The following is a 20367-nucleotide window of genomic DNA, read 5'->3' on the forward strand; positions in this document are numbered from 1 at the left end:
TACCACAGAAAGTCAGTATATCAAATGCATTACCCATTCCCATCTCATTCACAGAACTCACTGAACCACATTTCTGAAATAGCAATAGTATCTAAACTGGCCTCTATCACAAGAGCTTGCAGATTGGGACCTTCATTGCTAAGACTGAGCATTATCCCGATAGCTAACCAGCACTTTCTGGTTGACGTACTTACATTTATATCTGGTCTCCTCTTTTCTTCTGATGGTGATTTAAAATCATTTTTCTATCATAGTCTTCAAGCATCTGGAACCAATCAACTACTACTATTTTCTTGTTTTAAACAACTAGATATTGTATGAATATGAATATTGTAGGCCGTTCTTACAATACTGTCTTTAGTTACACCATTTATTGCTCAAGCCATCTATGTATCTAAAACTTTCTTCCTTATACCAGGATTTGAGCCAAGAGCTGAAGTTGGCTGAATGATAAATTCCTCTTCCTCTCCATTAACAGGCAGTATTTCTAAAAATAACAGATTCTTTACCATTGACTTAGGCCCTTCTCCCAAATTCTGGAAATCTCTCTGCACTAAGAAAGTTATTGTTTCCAGCCAGATCATTTAAACATAGTAAACATAGTAGATGACGGCAGAAAAAGACCTGCACGGTCCATCCAGTCTGTCCAAGAAGATAAATTCGTATGTGCTACTTTTTTATGGTTTATCTTTTTTATTGAAGACAAATATCCTGTACAAAAAAAAAATACTAAGCGATATTGTACACACAGATTTGTAAGTCTACAATCACAACAGGAATAAAGAAGATCAACCATATCCACAACTTAATACAGTTTTTTTAATAAATTCCCCTACCTCCCCCAAACAACCCCCTACCACCCCTCTCTTCCCCCCTCCCCCCCAATTTACCAAAGTCCCTCCCTCCCCCTCCCCCCTTCTTTATGCATTGCCTGGGAAACTATTAAAAGTTCAGCAACTTACTCCTGGCAGCTGGGGTCAGTGTATCTAACAATGGGTGCCAAGTATCTAGAAACCGCAGACCAGGTCCAGAGTTAAAGTCATGCACCCCCATCCTTTCGACTCTCAACAGCAGGATCATACGAGTCCGCCACTGGGAATAGGATGGATAATTATAGGATACCCACTCCAACAGGATCACTTGCATGGCAACTACTATGGTCTTGTGCACAAAAGTTGTAAATCCTTTCGGTATTGGTCGGACGAGTACAGGGTGGCCCAGCAACAAACCTGGGTCATATTTCCACCTGGTCTGCCAAATATGAGACACATAGAGGCATATTTTCAAAGCACTTGGGAGGCTAAGTTCCATAGGTTTCTATGGAACTTTGGGAGGCTAAGTGCTTTGAAAATGAGCCCCATAGTGTATTAACTGCTTCCAATAGCTGACAATGCCCCTGCACCTCCAGAGCATATGCCCCTGAGAGGCTCCAGTTCCTTACATTTGGGGCACTCCCGCCACGGAGAGATCCCATATGGAAAGCCCTCCTAGGAGGAATATACAGTCTAAGTGCCACTTTGTACTGAGTTTCCCAGTGCGAAACCATAGAAGTGTGTTTCCTTAAAGTCAAAACATGGGTTTCAACTGAGATATTGTAAAATCCATCGGAATGTCCTGCTTCCACTGGGATAACAATTGACATAATCAGGTTCTTGCACTGTGTCTCTAATGTGCCTGTGGTAAAACTTGAGCGGCACTTGCTGTTGCGCTGCTAAGGAAAATGCTGAGGCCAGTTCTTCCTGAATGTCTTCCGCTAATCCTCCCAGGGCAAGGACTGGATATAGTGCTTTAGCTGACTGTAGTGAAACTCGTCCGAAGGGGGCAGACCAAATTCTCGCCTGGAGCTCCTGGAATGACTTTATCCGTCCTTCTAGAGAGACTACATGCAATAAGTATATCATCCCTTTCCGCTTCCACCTTGGAAAGCTGGATATAAAATGCCTGGTGGAAAAGCAGGGTTTTCACCAAATCGATAGAAACGGGGTAGTTTTTGCAGAGAATTGATGCAATTTACAGACCCATTGCCATACAGCTTTCGCCGACCTCAGAATTCCTGTCTTTTGTAGTATATATGGCAAGGGAGGCCCTGCTGTATGCAGGTAGTTACTAAAATGCGTTTCGGGATACAGATGCATTTCTATGGAAGTGGCTGTATAGTCCTGGGTTCCACGGAACCAGTCATTGATATGTCGCATTCCGCTTGCCACTGTCATATACTTGATATTTAATAGTCCCAGGCCTCCGTACTCCACTGGAACACTTAATGTGTAATATGACAGACGTGGCCTTTTCTTCTTCCATAAAACTTTTTGCACCATTTTTATCAGCTTCTGTTTATCAGATTTTTTTTTAGAAACAATGGGAGTGACTGAAATGTGTAGAGCAATCTGGGGGCCATAACCATGTTGAACAGCGCAATCCTTCCCATCAGAGAAAGTGGCAACAGCCCCCAGGCCTCCAACTGTCTATTAGTGTCTCGCAATAATCTCTGCACATTTTGCGCATATAGTTGTGATAAATCCCTAGTGATGGTGATTCCCAAGTATTTCAAGGAGGTCTGTGTCCATTGGATGGGGAAGCTCCCCAGCCAGGTTATTGGTTCTTCTGACAACACTGGTAGGGCTATAGATTTATGTAAATTTAAACGAAACCCAGAGTATCTCCCATACTGCTCAATTAACCGCAGCAATTTGTAAAGTCTTAGCGGGCTCTCTCAAAATTACTAATAAATCATCTGCATAAGCTAGAATCCTAATATCCTTTCCTGCCAGATTGAACCCCTGGAGGTCTGGGGCTGAGGAGACCTTCCGCAGCAACGGTTCCAAGGACAATATAAATAATAAGGGGGACAAGGGACAACCCTGTCGTGTACCTCAGTATATTGGAACTCTGGCTCTCTGATTCCATTTACAAACACTCCAGCCTTAGGTTGACAATAAAGTGCCTGAACTGCATGCGTGAACCACCCCTCTATACCCATGGCAGCCAGGGTCTGGTGCATGAACCCCACCCCACCTGGTCCAAAAGCCTTTTCGGCATCTAGACTCAAGAGCAGGGTGGAGGCCCCAAGCTGTTGGCTGGCCGCCATAGCCATCAAGGTCTTCCTAATATTATGAACCGACTGACGGCCCCTAACAACCCAACTTGCTCTTGACTTATCAGGAATGGTAGAGTATTCTGCCAAACGCTCAGCCATCAGCTTTGCCAATATTTTAGTGTCAACGTTTAGCAATGAAATTGGTCGGTAAGATTCAAACATTATCCAAGGCTTCCCTGGCTTGGGTATTAAGGTTCAGAGCGCTGAGTTGGCATGCCCGGAAATTCTTTTTTCCCACCAACTCCTGATAATATTCCAGCAAGGATGCTAGGGCTCCCCTGACAGTATTTATAGTACTCCCCTGAAAATCCATCTGGGCCCGGGGCAGACCAAAGCTTTAACTTTTTAATCACACCTTGCAGTTCTAACATTGTTATCGGTTTGTTCAGGTTCTCCAATTGCTCCCCTGTTAGTCTTTGGGAGCCCAATCTGGGTCAGATGTTCCTGCATCTTTTGTGCCGAGGGAGGACACCCTGGATTTATATAAGTTTTAAAGTACTCTGTAAAGGCCTGCCCGATCTTTCGACTATCTGTTATTAAGTTCCCTTTTGCATCTCTCAATGCAGTCACTGTCCTTGGGGCTCCCAAATTTCTAATCAGCCTACCTAACATTCTTCCTGCCCGGTTAACAAACCTCTGAAACTTATATTTGTAAAACAGGGCGGACTTCATCTCCTTTTCATGTAATAAGCTATTTAACGCTGCCTGGGTAGCTTTTAGATTCTTTAAGTTAACTGGTGTGGGGTGGTGAAGATGTATTCTTTTGGCCTTTTGCAACTGGCGCTCCAAATTCAGGATGCCTGCCGCTTTCTTCCTATTTTTCATACTACAGTAGGCTATAATGGCACCCCGCAGGACCGCCTTCGAGGCCATCCAGAACAACTCAGGCTGATGAACAGCATGCCAGTGATTATATTCTATATAGTGTTCCCAACTTTGTTGTACATGTGCCCGTAATTGTAAATCTTGATGGAGGCCCACTGGGTATCTCCACCCCCTACCTCCCCCAGCCGCCGCAGAGTTAACAAGGTCTAACTACACCATAGCATGATCTGCTACTTCCTCTGGGCCTATAGATGCTGCAGCTACTAGGTGGAATAAGGAGCGAGCAAACAGAATATAGTCAATCCTGGCAAATGTGCCATGGGCCCTCGACCTGTGCGTGTAATCTTTCTCTCCAGGGTGGAGTATCCTCTACGGGTCTACCAGGTCGAGGGTCCTATTAAATGTCTGAAATTCTTTGGCCTGCATTCCTCTGTACTGAGAATCTTTTGCACTGGAGCAAACCTGCCTCGGGTCCAAGACCGCATTAAAGTCTCCCACTACAATCAAATCCCCACTATTACTCTGTAAGCATTTCCCAGCTAAGTTGGTAAGGAAGGCCGGATTATGGTTGTTAGGTCCATAGAGGACCAATAGCAAAATGACTCTACCAGACAACCATATTTTTAGCAATATGTGATCCCCCTGGGCCCCTTTGTCAATTACAGCTGCTTTATAATGGGAGCCCCTTTCGAAACAGCACCGCCACCCCTCCTTTACGACTCTGGGATGACGCCGCAAATACCTCCCCCACCCAATATTTTTGCAGCTTAGAGTGTTCTAAGTCTGTGAGGCGTGTTTCCTGCAAACATGCAATATCAGCTCTGTGTCTCTTAAGTGCTGAAAGAATCTTGGATCTTTTGATTGGAGAGCTGATACCACCTACGCTCCAAGATACAATTCTAGTGGTCATCCCTGGAACCTCCCGCTCCCATTGACCATACACTCCTGGGATGCTGCAAGTCCCTCCAGCCCCAGATCCACCCTCTGCAGATAAAACTCCAGAGGATCACTTTTTAAGCCTGCGTGATACTGCCCCCTACATTGTCGAAACATACCCCTAATCCCATAGCAAACAAATATTCCCTCAGAAACCATAAGCCCTTTACCCCAACCCCCCTTATTCCCCCCCTCAAAACTAACCCATTTGCCATATTCCCAAACCGAAACCGGGAATTAGCAATAGAGCACCTAACGTGTCAAGAGCCCTCTACTCCTGCCTGCTGAAAACATTTTTATAGCTATTACTGCTACAGAAAGAAAATGAAAACATTTTGAAACCTATTCTCCAATAGGGTTTACCATTGTTCTCAGTCTCCTTCCAGGATACCTTGATCCTGGAGCTTAATTTTTGCATCTTCCAGTGACTTAAACACTTTCCATTGTCCATGCACCAGCACTTTCAGTGCCGCTGGGTATTGTAGAACAAAACGAATTTGTTTCTGGACCAATGCAGTGCATAATGGATGAAATTTACGTCGCCGCTCCTGGACACCTGATGAGTAGTCCTGAAATATCAGGACTTGGCGGCCTTCATGTTTCAAATCTCCTCTGCGGATCTTAAACCCCTGCAGCACTTCCAACTTATGCCTGTAGTTGAGGAGCCGCACCACCACCACTCTAGGTCTTTCCTGATTTTCCCTGTTACGGCCCACACGGTGCGCTCGCTCAATTACCAGGGGCCCGAAGCCATCCGACAAGGCCAGCTCCTTTGATAACCACTCGGTGAGCCAGTCAACCAAGTTTTTTTAAGGTACTTTTTCTGAAAGGCCCACGATGCGCACGTTGTTCCTGCGGGAGCGATTTTCAAGATCTTCTAATTTGTCCATGTGCTCCTGGAGCTGCCTTTTAATCTCCCGCAGGTCCATACTATAGCCCTGGGAATCATCTTCCAGGGCAGATACCCTGGTCTCCAAATCCTCCGTTCGGGTCCCTAAACCTTCCAGCTTCGTTTGATAAGAGTCCAGCTTTTGATCCAGAGCGTCCCACTTGGGTTGCCAAGCATTTGCCACCGCAAGCGTTAACTGCTCGAGCTGCGCCGCTGTGAATATTTGGTTCGCCGAGAGCGGGTCGTCCGCCATCTTGGATTCCGTTGTTGGCGCTTTACTCTTTTCCTTTTCTTTTTTCCCGGTACGCAACGCCATTCCAGTAGGGGATTGTTTAAGGTATTTGTCCATATGATATATAGAGCTCAGGTTTCCTTTTTCTACTTGCGATTTGCAGTATTTTGAAGGTTTATGGAGTGAGGGCTCAGGAGCTGAGGCAAAGCACGTCTGCTCAGCTCATCACGTCACGTGCTCTCCCTGTGCTACTTTTTTATTTGTACTGTCCTCTTCAGTGCACAGACCGTATAAGTCTGGCCAGCCCTATCCCCGCCTCCCAACCACCAGCTCTGGCACAGACCGTATAAGTCTGCCCAGCACTATCCCTGCCTCCCACCACCGGCTCTGGCACAGACCGTATAAGTCTGCCCAGCACGATCCCCGCCGCCCAACCACCAGCTCTGCCACCCATTCTAAGCTAAGCTCCTGAGGATCCCTTCCTTCTGCACAGGATTCCTTTATGTTTATCCCACGCATGTTTGAATTCCATTACCGTTTTCATCTCCACCACCTCCCGCGGGAGGGCATTCCAAGTATCCACCACCCTCTCCGTGAAAAAATACTTCCTGACGTTCTTCTTGAGTCTGCCCCCCTTCAATCTCATTTCATGGCCTCTCGTTCTACCGCCTTCCCATCTCAGGAAAAGGCTTGTTTGCATATTAATACCTTTCAAATATTTGAACGTCTGTATCATATCACCCGTTTCTTCTTTCCTCCAGGGTATACATGTTCAGGTCCGCAAGTCTCTCCTCATACATCTTGTAATGCAAATCCCATACCATCCTCGTAGCTTTTCTTTGCACCGCTTCAATTCTTTTTACATCCTTAGCAAGATACGGCCTTCAAAACTGAACACAATACTCCAGGTGGGACCTCACCAAAGACTTGTACAGGGGCATCAACACCTCTTTTGTTCTGCTGGTCACACCTCTCTCTATACAGCCTAGTAACCTTCTAGCTACGGCCACCGCCTTGTCACACTGTTTCATCGCCTTCAGATCCTCAGATACTATCACCCCAAGATCCCTCTCCCCATCCGTACCTAGCAGACTCTCACCGCCTAACACATACGCCTTTCTTGGATTTCTACTCCCTAAGTGCATCACTTTGCATTTCTTCGCATTGAATTTTAATTGCCAAACCTTAGACCATTCTTCTAGCTTTTTCAGATCCTTTTTCATGTTTTCCACTCCCTCCGGGGTGTCCACTGTGTTACAAATCTTAGTATCATCCGCAAATAGGCAAACTTTACCTTCTAACCCTTCGGCAATGTCACTCACAAATATATTGAACAGAATCGGCCCCAGCACCGATCCCTGAGGCACTCCACTACTCACCTTTCCCTTCTCCGAGCGAACTCCATTCACCACCACCCTCTGGCGCCTGTCCGTCAACCAGTTCCTAATCCAGTTCACCACTTTGGGTCCTATCTTCAGCCCATCCAGTTTATTTAAGAGCCTCCTGTGGGGAACCGTGTCAAAAGCCTTGCTGAAATCTAAGTAGATTACGTCTATAGCACGTCCCCGGTTCAATTCTCCGGTCACCCAATCAAAGAATTCAATGAGATTCGTTTGGCACGATTTCCCTTTGGTAAAACCATGTTGTCTCGGATCTTGCAACTCATTTTCTTCCAGGAAATTCACTATCCTTTCCTTCAGCATCGCTTCCATTACTTTTCCAATAATCGAAGTGAGGCTTACCGGCCTGTAGTTTCCAGCTTCTTCCCTATCACCACTTTTGTGACGAGGGACCACCTCCGCCGTTCTCCAATCCCACGGAACCTCTCCCATTTCTAAGGATTTATTAAACAAATCTTTAAGAGGACCCGCCAGAACCTCTCTGAGCTCCCTCAATATCCTGGGGTGGATCCCATCCGGTCCCATGGCTTTGTCCACCTTTAGTTTTTCTAGCTGTTGATACACACACTCTTCCGTGAACGGTGCTATATCCACTTCATTCTCAAATGAACTTTTGCCAGTCCATCATGGTCCTTCTCCCGGATTTTCTTCAGTAAAAACAGAACAAAGTATCTATTTGTTCCCTGATGGATTATAAATTCAGAATCCTTACTCTTTTCTGACTGTACTTAGTGTTTGTTTTTTTTATCACTACTTGTCTTTCTTATTTCATCACTACAAATACCAAGATGGTTATCCTTTCTAGTGGAATAAGGGCTTTTCTCCAAGTGATGTCTAACAGAGCTCCTTATAAATTCCAAATGAGATGCTGGGCTTAGACGGAAAGTGGGATAATTTGTGATAAACCCTAGTGACTCCAATATCTGCAAGGTTCTATTCATCGATTCTCTGGCACCTGTATGATGTGTACTACTATTCAGCCAATCATCCAAGCAGGAAGAAAAGTGCACCCCAGTTTGAGTAAGTGAGCTGGACAGTACACAGTGTTGAAGTAGTGTTTTCCTATCACAATATGTGGGTATAAAATCCCTTCAGATCTGTCTGGTTTGTGAAGAAAAAGGATTACGGGGCCTAAGGAAACCATTATGACCCCTCACTTTTTTTGTTACTACAAATTTATTCAAGGTCCTCATATCTAGGATAGAGTCCCCCAGATTTTGTTTTTGACATGAGGAAATATTTGGAGTTAAATCTCCACCTTCTTTCCCTTGATAAAATGTGTGTTGTCCCTATCCTGATCCCAAGAGTTTGTCTATGATATTCTTAGTGAATAATCTGGCAGAGTTTCCAATAGGTATATTTTATTTATTTATTTATTATTACATTTGTATCCCACATTTTCCCCACTGATCGCAGGCTCAAAGTGGCTTACATAAGTCTGCAGTGCAAGCTACAATACAAGAAGAACAATTATACAAATTGCGAATAAGATATAAAATAACAATTAAACATCAAAAGGCAAGAAACAACATTGTGTATGCGTATCCATGTCAGAATAAGAGTCTGAGATTCTACAGGGTCAACAGTTTGCATAAAATCTTAGTCTTACTCAACAGGAAAGTTCTCAGGAACAGAAACTGGAATACTGGCTATACTTGTCTAGACCCAGACAAAACTCCATCTTAGTTTTTGGTTTGGGAGCTGACTGAGACTTTTGGGCCCTCTGCTGTTTGGAGTGACAGTAAATCTCCATTATTGGTGGGATTATTGAGACAATAATGCTTCTTCAAATCACTTGTCTTTGGGTACCTTACTTGGGTGCCACCTGGAATGGTGGGTCCAAAGTGCCTGCAGAGAGGGTCTGAAACATAGCACAATGGTTCCCAATTTGGTCCACTGCTTCTTTGATCTTATCGCCAGAGAGATTACCTTCATTCCAAGGCATATTTCCATGACCTCTCAGACTCCAAGTCTGACCTGGTGAAGTTTGAATTTGCACCTAACTTACTGCACAGGATTCTTTGAGGACTTCAACTTTCAAAATCTTGAGGGCCATCTCCTCAAACTTGCTGATGCCAAATATGACTAGGCTGCAGAATGAGAAGCAATATTCTCCAGAGTCATCTAAAGGATGATCAATGGCCTGACACTGGATCTTTGGAGACTGCCATCCTCCAGATATACTGAAGGGAGAGGAGTCCCTTGTAGGAATGTTTGGTAGATATAGATGAAGACTATTTCTCCTTATTTCTGGCACTGCATGCTAACTAATGCCAATGCCACTTCTTCAAAGTGGAGGAGTGGCCTTGTGGTTAGAGTGGTGGACTTTGGTCCTGGGGAAGTGGGTTCGATTCCCACTGCAGGCACAGGCAGCTCCTTGTGACTCTGGGCAAGTCACTTAACCCTCCATTGCCCCAGGTACAAATAAGTACCTAAGCCGCATTGAGCCTGCCATGAGTAGGAAAGTGCGGGCTACAAATAAAAAAAATAAATAACACTATCATTATTCTTCAATGGCAGTACTAAAACACTGGGATCCTTCAATGTTTTCAGATGGCACTCGGATGAAGCTGGCCTTACGGCCATCTACCAATGATCAAATTCATGGGTGATCCACGTATTCCTGATGTTGATATATCTCCAGCATCTGATGCATCTGAAGTTGATTCACTTGGGTTATGCATCTGACATCCAGAAAGACCTCTAGGTGTCATCTTTTGGCAAGACGAACACACTGATAACTCATGACTGAGTCTACAACATTTCAGAGACTAAGCATTAAACTTTATCTTGGGGCACGATATAATATCTAAAGACACTGACAACTTTCTCTAGGTCATCTGTCAAATAAAAAGCCATGAAAAACGTGATGGCTAAAAATTCCTGACTGATGCCATTTTATATATCAGTACTGGTGCAGACCACGGCAAATAAAAAAAAAGAAAACCTAAAAAAAAACTGACTATACTCCAACTAGAGGTTGCTATGAAGGGAGGGTAAGAAAGAAAAGTAGAAAATGCAAAAAAATATGGAATGAAAGGTATAACTCACTGCAGGAGCAGGACACATCTTCTTGGATCTCTGAAAACGTGAAATCATGTGGCTCAATGTGACAGTATGAACATGGGAATCCTCACACAACACAGCACATTGCTCTGGAAAGCTCTTGAATATCTAAGAGCTTAGAAATGTATCTTACTGGCTTGGGTCTGTAGGTTGACATCATCAATATGTAACAACTTGCTATCATGCTTGTCCTCAGAGAAATTTGTATATGCACCCGTATCTGAATCAATTTCCTCAAACTCTCAAACTTTTTGAACTAGGATCCCAAATAACCTCAATCTTCTCAAGACAAGGTAGTTGTATAGACTTTGAAGTACAGTTTAATATCTCCAGTCCTTCAGATCTTAGCAAAGTTATGGGATTCAAACTAAAAAAAAAAAAAAAAAATCCATACCTGTTGTAAGTTGTCACCATTTCCTATGCTGAGTGATTCTGAAGGTTTGTCCACAGAGCTGAGAAAGTAAAGAAACAAGAAAAGAAAAAAACCTTTAGCAATAGTGATAGTACAAGCAAATCAAACCAGCTACTACTACTACTACTATTTAGCATTTTTACAGCGCTACAAAGCGTACGCAGTGCTGCACAAACATTTCTTATTTCAAAATTTTATTTTTACAAAACTGTACAGTACACACCAAATAGATTTAGAAACTGTTAAAAAAGTTCTCTTCTTCCATCTCATTCAATCCATTCTCAGGACAAAAGGTAAAATTATGTATCATACCTGATAATTTTCTTTCCCTTAATCATAGCCGATCAATCCATAGACTGGTGGGTTGTGTCCATCTACCAGCAGGTGGAGATAGAGAGCAATCTTTTGCCTCCCTATATGTGGTCATGTGCTACCGGAAATTCCTCAGTATGTCGATATCAAAGCTCCATCCGCAGGTCTCAGCACTTAGAGAATTACACCCACAAAGGGACACTCTGCCCAGCTCACCACCGCCAAAGCGGGGGAGGGGAAATATTCCAGCGCACCACCGCCGTGGCGGTGGGCAGGAAACCACACCCGCCGACGCGGGGGGGGAACTGGCTTATCCTGCTACCGCAACCGCAGGAGGAGCTGGCTTACCCTAACACCGCCGAAGCAGGAGGGATACAAAGCTACCCTACAGCCGCACGAAGCGGGAGGGAGCGCCGGCATAATTTGGTTATCAATCCAGCCACCGCCGAAACGGGGGGAGAGGAAGCAGCTCCCTGTAACACAAAATCGTCTCAACTCGAAGAGTTCAATTGGAAGAACTTGAACATGAAGTCCTCGTGAACAGGAAATGAAGACTGAACTTGAACCTGAAATATAACCAGAACACAAACAATACAGATATCTGGGAGGGGCTATGGATTGATCGGCTATGATTAAGGGAAAGAAAATTATCAGGTATGATACATAATTTTACCTTCCCTATCATCAAGCTGATCAATCCATAGACTGGTGGGATGTACCGAAGCAGTACTCACCCAGGGCGGGACATGGAAATCCCTGAACGCAAAACTGAAGCCCCAAACTGGGCCTCGGCCCGAGCTGCCACATCCAAGCGGTAATGTCGTGAGAAGGTATGAGCCGACGACCAAGTAGCCGCTCTGCAAATCTCTACCAAGGAGACAGATCTGGACTCCGCCATCGAGGCTGCTTGAGCTCTAGTAGAGTGTGCCTTCAGCTGAATAGGCGGAATCTTCCCTGCCGCCACATAAGCTGTCGCGATCGTCTCCTTGACCCAACGTGCCACCGTAGGCTTAGATGCCTGCAGACCTTTACGAGGGCCTGCGAACAGCACGAACAGATGATCAGACTTCTGGAAATCATTGGTCACTTCCAAGTATCTGATGATGACCCGTCTAACATCCAGGTATTTGAGCGCAGGGTACTCCTCTGGGTAATCCTCCCTACGAAAGGAGGGTAGGTAAAGCTGCTGATTCACATGGAATCGAGAAACAATCTTGGGCAGGAAGGACGGCACTGGGCGAATCGATACTCCTGCCTCAGTGAATCGCAGGAACGGTTCTCTACACGAGAGCGCCTGGAGCTCGGAAACTCTTCTGGCTGATGTGATAGCCACCAGGAAGACTGCTTTCAACGTCAGGTCCTACAGCGATGCCCTTGGCAAGGGCTCAAAGGGCAGCTTCTGCAAGGTCCGTAGTACCAGATTGAGATTCCACGTAGGCACTAATCGAGTGCAGAGGGGGGCGCAGGTGATTAACTCCTTTGAGAAAGCGCACCACATCCGGCTGTGAAGCCAGGGAAGCCCCCTTCAGACGACCCCTGAAGCAAGCTAGAGCTGCCACCTGGACTTTCAGCGAACTGAGCGACAGGCCTTTCTCCAGCCCCTCTTGCAGGAACGCTAACACTGAAGATATTGGAGCAGTGAAGGGCGATACAGAGCCTGCCTCGCACCACGATGCAAAGGTACGCCAAACCCTGGCAGAAGTGGTGGAAGAAGAGCGCTTCCTCGCTCTCAGCATAGTGGCTATGACCTTGTCTGAGCCCTTCTTCCTCAGCCGCTTCCGCTCAAGAGCCAGGCCGTAAGACCAAAGGGGGAGGGATCCTCCATCACCACGGGACCCTGATGTAAGAGGCCCCGCTCCGCTGGCAGCTGCAGAGGGCCGTCCACCGAGAGTCTGACTAAGTCCGCATACCAGGGATGTCTGGGCCAATCTGGACCCACCAGGATCACCCGGCCCGGATGCTTTGCCACCCGGCCTAGCACCCTGCCCATCATGGGCCAGGGCGGGAACACGTAGAGAAGCTCCTGTGCCGGCCACTGCTGGAGAAGAGCATCAACTCCCAGAGATTGAGGGTCCCGTCCTCTGCTGAAAAAGCGCGGCACTTGGCAATTGGCCGAGGACGCCATCAGATCCAGGCTCGGCCGGCCCCAGCGTTTCGTGATGTCCAAGAACGCACGAGCAGACAGTTGCCACTCTCCGGGATCCAAGGTATGGCGACTGAGAAAGTCCGCCTTGACATTCATGACTCCCGCAATGTGGGCCGCCGACAGCTGTTCCAGATTCGCTTCCGCCCACAGGCATAGCTTCATGGCCCCCTTGGCTAGAGGGGCGCTCCTGGTGCCTCCCTGGCGATTGACATAAGCCACAGCCGTGGCATTGTCCGACAGGACCCGTACAGGCCTCAGCACCAGTACCGGGAGAAACTCTAGAAGCGCCAACCAAATGTCTCGAAGCTCCAGGAGGTTGATGGACCATTTCGTCTCTGCAGGAGACCAGAGCCCCTGCGCTGTCCGTCCCAGGCAGTGGGCTCACCAGCCCGTCAAGCAGGCGTCCGTTGTGACGACAACCCACTCCGGGGTCGTAAGAGGCATTCCTGCAGACAGCTTGCCTGGTCTCAGCCACCAGCTCAGCGTCTTTCGCACCGCTGGATCCAAAGGAAGGCGTACGGCATAATCCTCCGAGACTGGAGTCCACCGCCGCAGAAAAGAGTGTTGTAGTGGTCTCATATGAGCCCTGGCCCAGGGCACTACCTCCATCGTGGCCATCATGGAGCCCAACAGCTGCACATAGTCCCAAGCTCAAAGAGTAGAGGAGGCTAGGAACTGGCCCACCTGGGTCTGAAGCTTGACGCTCCGGTTGTCCGGCAGGAACACTCTGCTCACTTGGGTGTCGAATCGAACTCCCAGATACTCCAGGGACTGAGTCGGGCGCAGCTGGCTTTTCTCCCAGTTGATGACCCATCCCAGGGAGATCAGAAGAGCAATGAGCCTGTCTGTAGCTCTCCCGCACTCCGAATAGGAAGGGGCTCGGATCAGCAGTCGTCCAGATAGGGATGGACTTGTACTCCCTCCTTGCGGAGGAAGGCCGCGATGACCACCATTACTTTGGAGAAGGTCCGCGGAGCATAGCCAACCCGAACGGGAGGGCTCTGAACTGGAAGTGTCGGCCCAGCACTGCAAAGCGCAGAAAAGCGCTGATGAGGCGGCCAGATGGGAATATGTAGGTAAGCTTCCTTGATGTCCAGGGAAGCCAGGAATTTTCCCTTTTTCAACGCAGCTAATACGGAGCGGAGGGTCTCCATCCGGATGTGCCGAACTTTCAAGGCCTGATTGACTCCCTTGAGGTCGAGAATAGGCCGAGCACACCCTTCTTTCTTTGGTACCACAAAGTAAATGGAGTAGCGCCCCTTGCCAAGCTGATCTACTGGCACCGGGACCACCGCGTCCAGGCGGATCAGGTTGCTCAAAGTCTGCTGCACGGCAGCTGCTTTGACCTGAGACTTGCAAGGAGAGTTTACAAACCCGTCTCTTAGGGGTCGGCAGAACTCTAGCTTGTAGCCGTCTCTGATGACTTCCAGAACCCAAGCGTCTGAAGTTACCCTGGTCCACTCGCCAGAAACGAGGACAACCTTCCTCCTATCTGCACTGGGCCATGGACCAGATCCCCGTCATTGGGTACGCGACCCTGGGGGCGAGCCGGAGGACGAACCTCCGGGACGGCGGGTCCCTACGAAAGGATGCTGCTTGGGGGGAGAAGTTCCGTTTAAAGGAAGCGGAGGCAGAGGAGGGCTGACTTGCCCGGGCGGTACCGACGGGCTTCCTGGAATCGGCCCTTAGAGGGACCAGGACGGGCACTGCCGGTCCGAGTCCTGACCCTACGGCTACCTCTTGCCCTTGGACGTGCTGAGCGCCGTCACGATCTTGTCCAGCTCGTCCCCAAAGAGCAGCTTGCCTTTAAAAGGCAACTTGGCTAGGCGAGATTTAGAGGCATGGTCAGCAGACCAGTGCTTCAGCCAGAGCCACCGCTGCGCAGAGACTGTCTGAGCCATGCCCTTGGCCGAGGCTCTCAAAACATCATACAGCAAGTCTGCCAAGTAGGCCAGACCCGACTCCAGGGTCGGCCATTCCGTCCTCCAGGAAGGGTCCGAGGGGGAAGCCCGCTGCAAAACAGTCAGGCACGCCCTAGCCACGTAGGAGCCGCAAACCGAGGCTTGCAAACTCAGAGCAGCCGCCTCCATTCTCTTGGCTTGGACGTCCTTCAGGGCAGTGCCACCTTCCATCGGTAGTGATTAAAGCATCTACCGTGGGCCAGACAAAGGCTTCCCGCTCCCCCTCAGGAAAGGGGTACAGGCGGGACATAGCCCTGGCTACTTTCAGGCTCGCCTCAGGGGCATCCCATTGCGCTGAAATTAAGGTCTGCATGGCTTCATGCACGTGGAAGGTTCTAGGCAGGCACTTTGTTCCCAGCATAATAGCGGAGCCAGTAGAGGCTGAGAGAGAGCCTTCCTCCGGAGAGGCAATCTTCAAAATGCTCATGGCCTGCACAAGCAGGTTGGGCAAATCCTCTGAGCGAAAAAGCCGCCTGCAAGAGGTCTTCCGCTCCAATCCGAGCGGGGAATCAGTCTCTTCCATCGATTCCGCTAAGGATCTCTGGGAGAACTCAGACACGCTGCCGTCATCCACATCAGAGGAGACCGAGTCCCCCGAGGGTGGAAGATCCACCCGAGGGCGCTTAAGCATAGAGGCCTCATCACCCCGATCAGAGAGGTGGGCAGGGGCAGTGTTCTGCATAAGAAAGGCCTGATGCAGCAGCAAAATGAACTCAGGGGAGAAACCCCCCAGTCGTGCATTTCTGCAGCCTGTGCCGCGGCCTAGAGGCGCCCTCCATCTGCGCTCACCAGTAGCGGGGGAGAGGCATGTTGCGCGTCCAAAATGGCGTCCGGCGCAAAACTCCGAGAAGGAGCCGCGCGGGAAGAAGGGCGTTTTAATTTCGCCGACTTTTTTACTGTCGCCCGATTCAAGGGCGATCAAGCTGTTAACGTCTCCTATCTCGAGGGCGGTCCAAGAAGAAGCCGACCAAGCCACGTGGCTGGACACGACCTAAGGCGGGAAAGGCCGGTGAACTCTCCCGCTTCCGAAAGGGCGCCAAAAAAGGGCGACTCTACCTTCGATCCCCCCGCTAGGCGCGCGAACGCGTTCCGGGGAGCGTCTTTTCGCGCCTTGCCATCCGCGGCCATAGCCACGTGGAGACCGTTCGGGGAACCCCCTGCCCGCTAGTAAAAGGAAAAATTACCTGCTTCTTGCTCCAAGCAGTGACGACTTGTTCCAGTGAGCAGCTGCAAATGGACGTCCTTTTTTAACGTTTAAAAAAATATATATTTTTTTTTTTTAAACGGAGCCAGCGGGAGGGGGGAAAAAAGGAGGGACCTGGGACCACCAGGTTTGCACTTGCTCACGAAGAGCCCTCAACCCCAGGTACTCAACAAAACCTAAACAATTAGGCTTGGAGACCTAGAGGCAGATGCAGCAACCAAACGTAAAAAAATCTAAATCGTTAAAGTCCCTAACGATTTTAAAATAACGAAACATGCAACCAAAAAAAAAGTCACACATGCTGAGATCGGTAGTGAAACGTACATGTATCAAAGAATCACAATACACATCGTTAATCGGCCCCCAAATCATGCGCAGAGCAGCCAAGCGTTATGTTAGCTGCTCTGCGCATGCCACAAACAGTCAAAACACAGTCAAATCGCAAGCACATGGCTCCCAAATAAAAACAAAAATAAAAAAAAGGGTCGGGAGGGGGCAAGGGCGCTCATCAGGAGCGTCCTGTACAGACGGCCTTGCCCCCCCCCCCCCGCTGCCTCCACACTTTCCGCCGCTCCCCCCACCCCGAAAAGCAAATTCCTAGCAGCCCCTGCCCCCTCCCCACTTTCCGCCGCTCCCCCCACCCCGAAAAGCAAAACTTCTAGAAGCCCCTGCCCCCCTCCCTTCCTCACTACTTCTGTCACCTCAGCTCCGCTCCCGACATTCCTCCGTCCGCGCCCCGCCCCTTTGGGGTCGTCGCCGCCATTCCCCTCCTCCATCGGGCCCCCCTTCCTCTTACCGGGCCCGTGCAGCGCCTCTCTCCTCTGTCCGAAGGCGCTGCACGGGCAAGAAGAACGCTGAATCAGCTGATGCCTGCCTTCGCCTAGCTTCGATAGAGCGTCTTTCTCCTCCGGGCCCGCCCCTGTCTGACGTCAGTAACCTACGTAGGTTACTGACGTCAGACAGGGGCGGGCCCAGGAGGAGAAAGACGCTCTATCGAAGCTAGGCGAAGGCAGGCATCAGACTGATTCAGCGTTCTTCTTGCCCGTGCAGCGCCTTCGGACAGAGGAGAGAGGCGCTGCACGGGCCCGGTAAGAGGAAGGGGGGCCCGATGGAGGAGGGGAATGGCGGCGACGACCCCAAAAGGGGGCGGGGCGCGGACGGAGGATGTCGGGAGGCGGAGCTGAGGTGACAGAGTAGTGAGGAAGGGAGGGGGGCAGGGCTTCTAGAAGTTGCTTTTTCGGGTGGGGGGAGCGGCGGAAAGTGGGGGGGGGGGCAAGGCCGTCCGTACAGGACGCTCCTGATGAGCGCCCTTGCCCCCTCCCGATCCTTTTTTTATTTTTATTTTTTTATGTGTTTTTCTGAGGTCCTTTGGACAATCACAGCGCTTTTAGCTCTGCTAATGCGCTGGGATTGGCTCAAAGTTTGTTTATTTTTTCACTTAACACTTTTTCCTGCCACGGAGCTGTCCTAACGAGAGGTCCAGACCTCTCGTTAGTTTTCCTGCCTTTTTCCTGCGTAAAGGCAATCGGAAAAGGTTAGTGCATGTCGTTTCAATGGGGTTTTCACACTAATTGCTCATCTCCATTCCGTTTTCGTTAGCTGCTACTGTCGTCGGAAAATAGGCTTAAGTGCATGGAAAGGATAGGAAATTCTTCCCTGAGGGCTCATTTAACGATGAAAAACGTTTAGTGCATCTACCTCCTAGCCAGAGCTGCTGCTGTGTGACCACACACCTGCTGAGATAGAGAACATACTGGGGAATTTCCGGTAGCACATGACCACATATAGGGAGCCAAAAAATTGCTCTCTATCTCCACCTGCTGGTAGATGGACACAACCCACCAGTCTATGGATTGATAGGCTTGATGATAGGGAATATGCATTTGCAATTTAAAAAAAATTCTCCACTTTATCCAACCCCAACATATCTATATCTATATATTTATATACATAGACACACACACATTATGTGTACAAATATATGTGACAATCTCAGGGAAAAGGCGACAAAAGCAGAAGATCCAAAATGTTGAGAATGGCTGATTTTTCACGTCAAGCAGTCTGCAAAAGTTACATATTTGAACTTTTGTAGCATTTTTATTTTTTTCACAAAGAAGGATTGAGTTTGGACTGTAGTACCACAAATTGTTTGCTCAGAATTACATAAATTTTTTTTTGTTTTTGGTGACTTTAGTCACATTTTCCCAGAGATGGTCAAACATATGTTGTTTTGGTAGTATGCTGATACCATCAAAGTATCAATGCTATAGGGATGTATCCAGGGAAGGAGACTGCATAATCCTGAAGAATCAAAAATGGTAAGTACAAATTGTTGACAACTGGGCTGGATCAAATGCCATCCTAATAACAGCCAAAATGAAAACTGCAAATTTCTATTCTGATGGTTAGTGATAATCCTAAACCCATACATAGATGAGTAGTTATTTAATTTAACTATGCTACAAAGAGAACAGAGTATTATTTATGGGGATGTTCTATCCAGAAAGTTTTAACAGTTTTAAATGCAGCTAACTAAATAAGTACACATCAACGAAATTATGCACCAAATAAATTGACAATGGGAGTTATGTGACATTCTGAGAATGAGTGGTACCTTAATTGTTTGCTCCCAGCCCAGGAAGCCTTTTGTTGACAACCCTGATGCTGATATTTCCCTGCCGACGGACCACAGCCGATTAGAGGAGCTCCCGAGCTAGAAGTGCTCCTGGGCGGATATAGCCCTCTGAGCAGCATCTCGGGCAGCAACCGGAGCGTCCACGGCAGAAAGTGACCAGGTGAGCCGTAGCTGCTGTACCGCGGCTTCGTGCAGCGAAGAAATCGCTACCTAGGCACAGCGCTATAGGCGACCTGCCGATCACGCGACCACGCGGATCAGACCGCTGGAGGTTAGAAATCAAGCGAACCACCTCCGAAGTCCCGCAACTTCGTGCGGCAAACCCAGCGACACCCCAAGCACCCCACCACAGCAACTTGCCACCCACGCGACTTCGCGGACCGAATCGATGACTGAAACAAGCGACAGCCGTAAGCAGGCCGCGACCCCCCCCCCCCCCTTGCCAGAGGATCCGAGTCGCGCCTCACTGCAGAGTCCGAGGACCAGGGGCGGAGGTGTGGACTAGACAGACTCACACCACTCCTGTCTTGACAAACCCCGAGTGCGCCTGAGGTAACCGACCAGAGCTGGAGCCGGGTGAACTACCGGTACGATCAGGTGGGCTGGAGGCCGACCGCTGCTCCCTGCCGACCACGCAACAGCAACACCGCGCCGACCGAAACTCATCGATGAAATCCGAGGACCTGGGCAACCATGCGGGGATCAATGTGCCAATTCCTGTGACCAACCCACGGGAGAATTGGAACGGACCCGATGAACGACGAATAGAAGCCCTGGAGCGCTGAAACGATCCCGAACTGCGTTGAACATCCAGGTTTATGCACCGGAGAGCGGCCGCGATACAAGGAGATACGGGTCCTCTGCCTACCTGCTTGCTTTTAATTTTGATTTTTTTTTTTTTTTTCCTTTCTCCCCTTTCTTTCCCTCTTTCTCCATTTTGCATTGTAACATGCCTGAATTTGCAAAATTGCCTCTTGATTTTGCCTGTTGCATTTAATTTTACATTATAGCCTGCTTGACTGTGCTAATTTACCTATTGACTTAGCAAAAGACTGCTGCCTACTGTTGTGATTTTCATTTTGCATGGTAACCTTGCCTGATGTTGTAAACTGCAAATTGCCATCTGCTTTGATTTTCATTTTGCATTGCAGCCTTGCCTGATTCTGCAAATTGCAAAATTGCCTTTTGATTTCTCATGTCTGCTCATAATCTTGCTTCATAGCCTGCTTGAATGTGCTAATTTACCCTCTGA

The 20367-nt window shown here is 48.4% G+C and overlaps 1 protein-coding gene across 6 annotated transcripts in view; it reads right to left on the reverse strand.

Annotated features, from left to right (window-relative positions):
- CNOT4 (CCR4-NOT transcription complex subunit 4) overlaps positions 1-20367 on the reverse strand; it is an 898013-nt gene that overhangs the window by 282624 nt on the left and 595022 nt on the right. For all 6 annotated transcript variants that reach the window (XM_030215603.1, XM_030215604.1, XM_030215600.1 and 3 more), the window contains one exon: positions 10840-10897. In XM_030215603.1, the coding sequence (XP_030071463.1) occupies positions 10840-10897 (58 nt within the window). The remainder of the gene's footprint in view (positions 1-10839; positions 10898-20367) is intronic.

This window comes from Microcaecilia unicolor, chromosome 10 (genome assembly GCF_901765095.1).
Source record: "Microcaecilia unicolor chromosome 10, aMicUni1.1, whole genome shotgun sequence".
Classification (NCBI taxonomy): domain Eukaryota; kingdom Metazoa; phylum Chordata; class Amphibia; order Gymnophiona; family Siphonopidae; genus Microcaecilia; species Microcaecilia unicolor.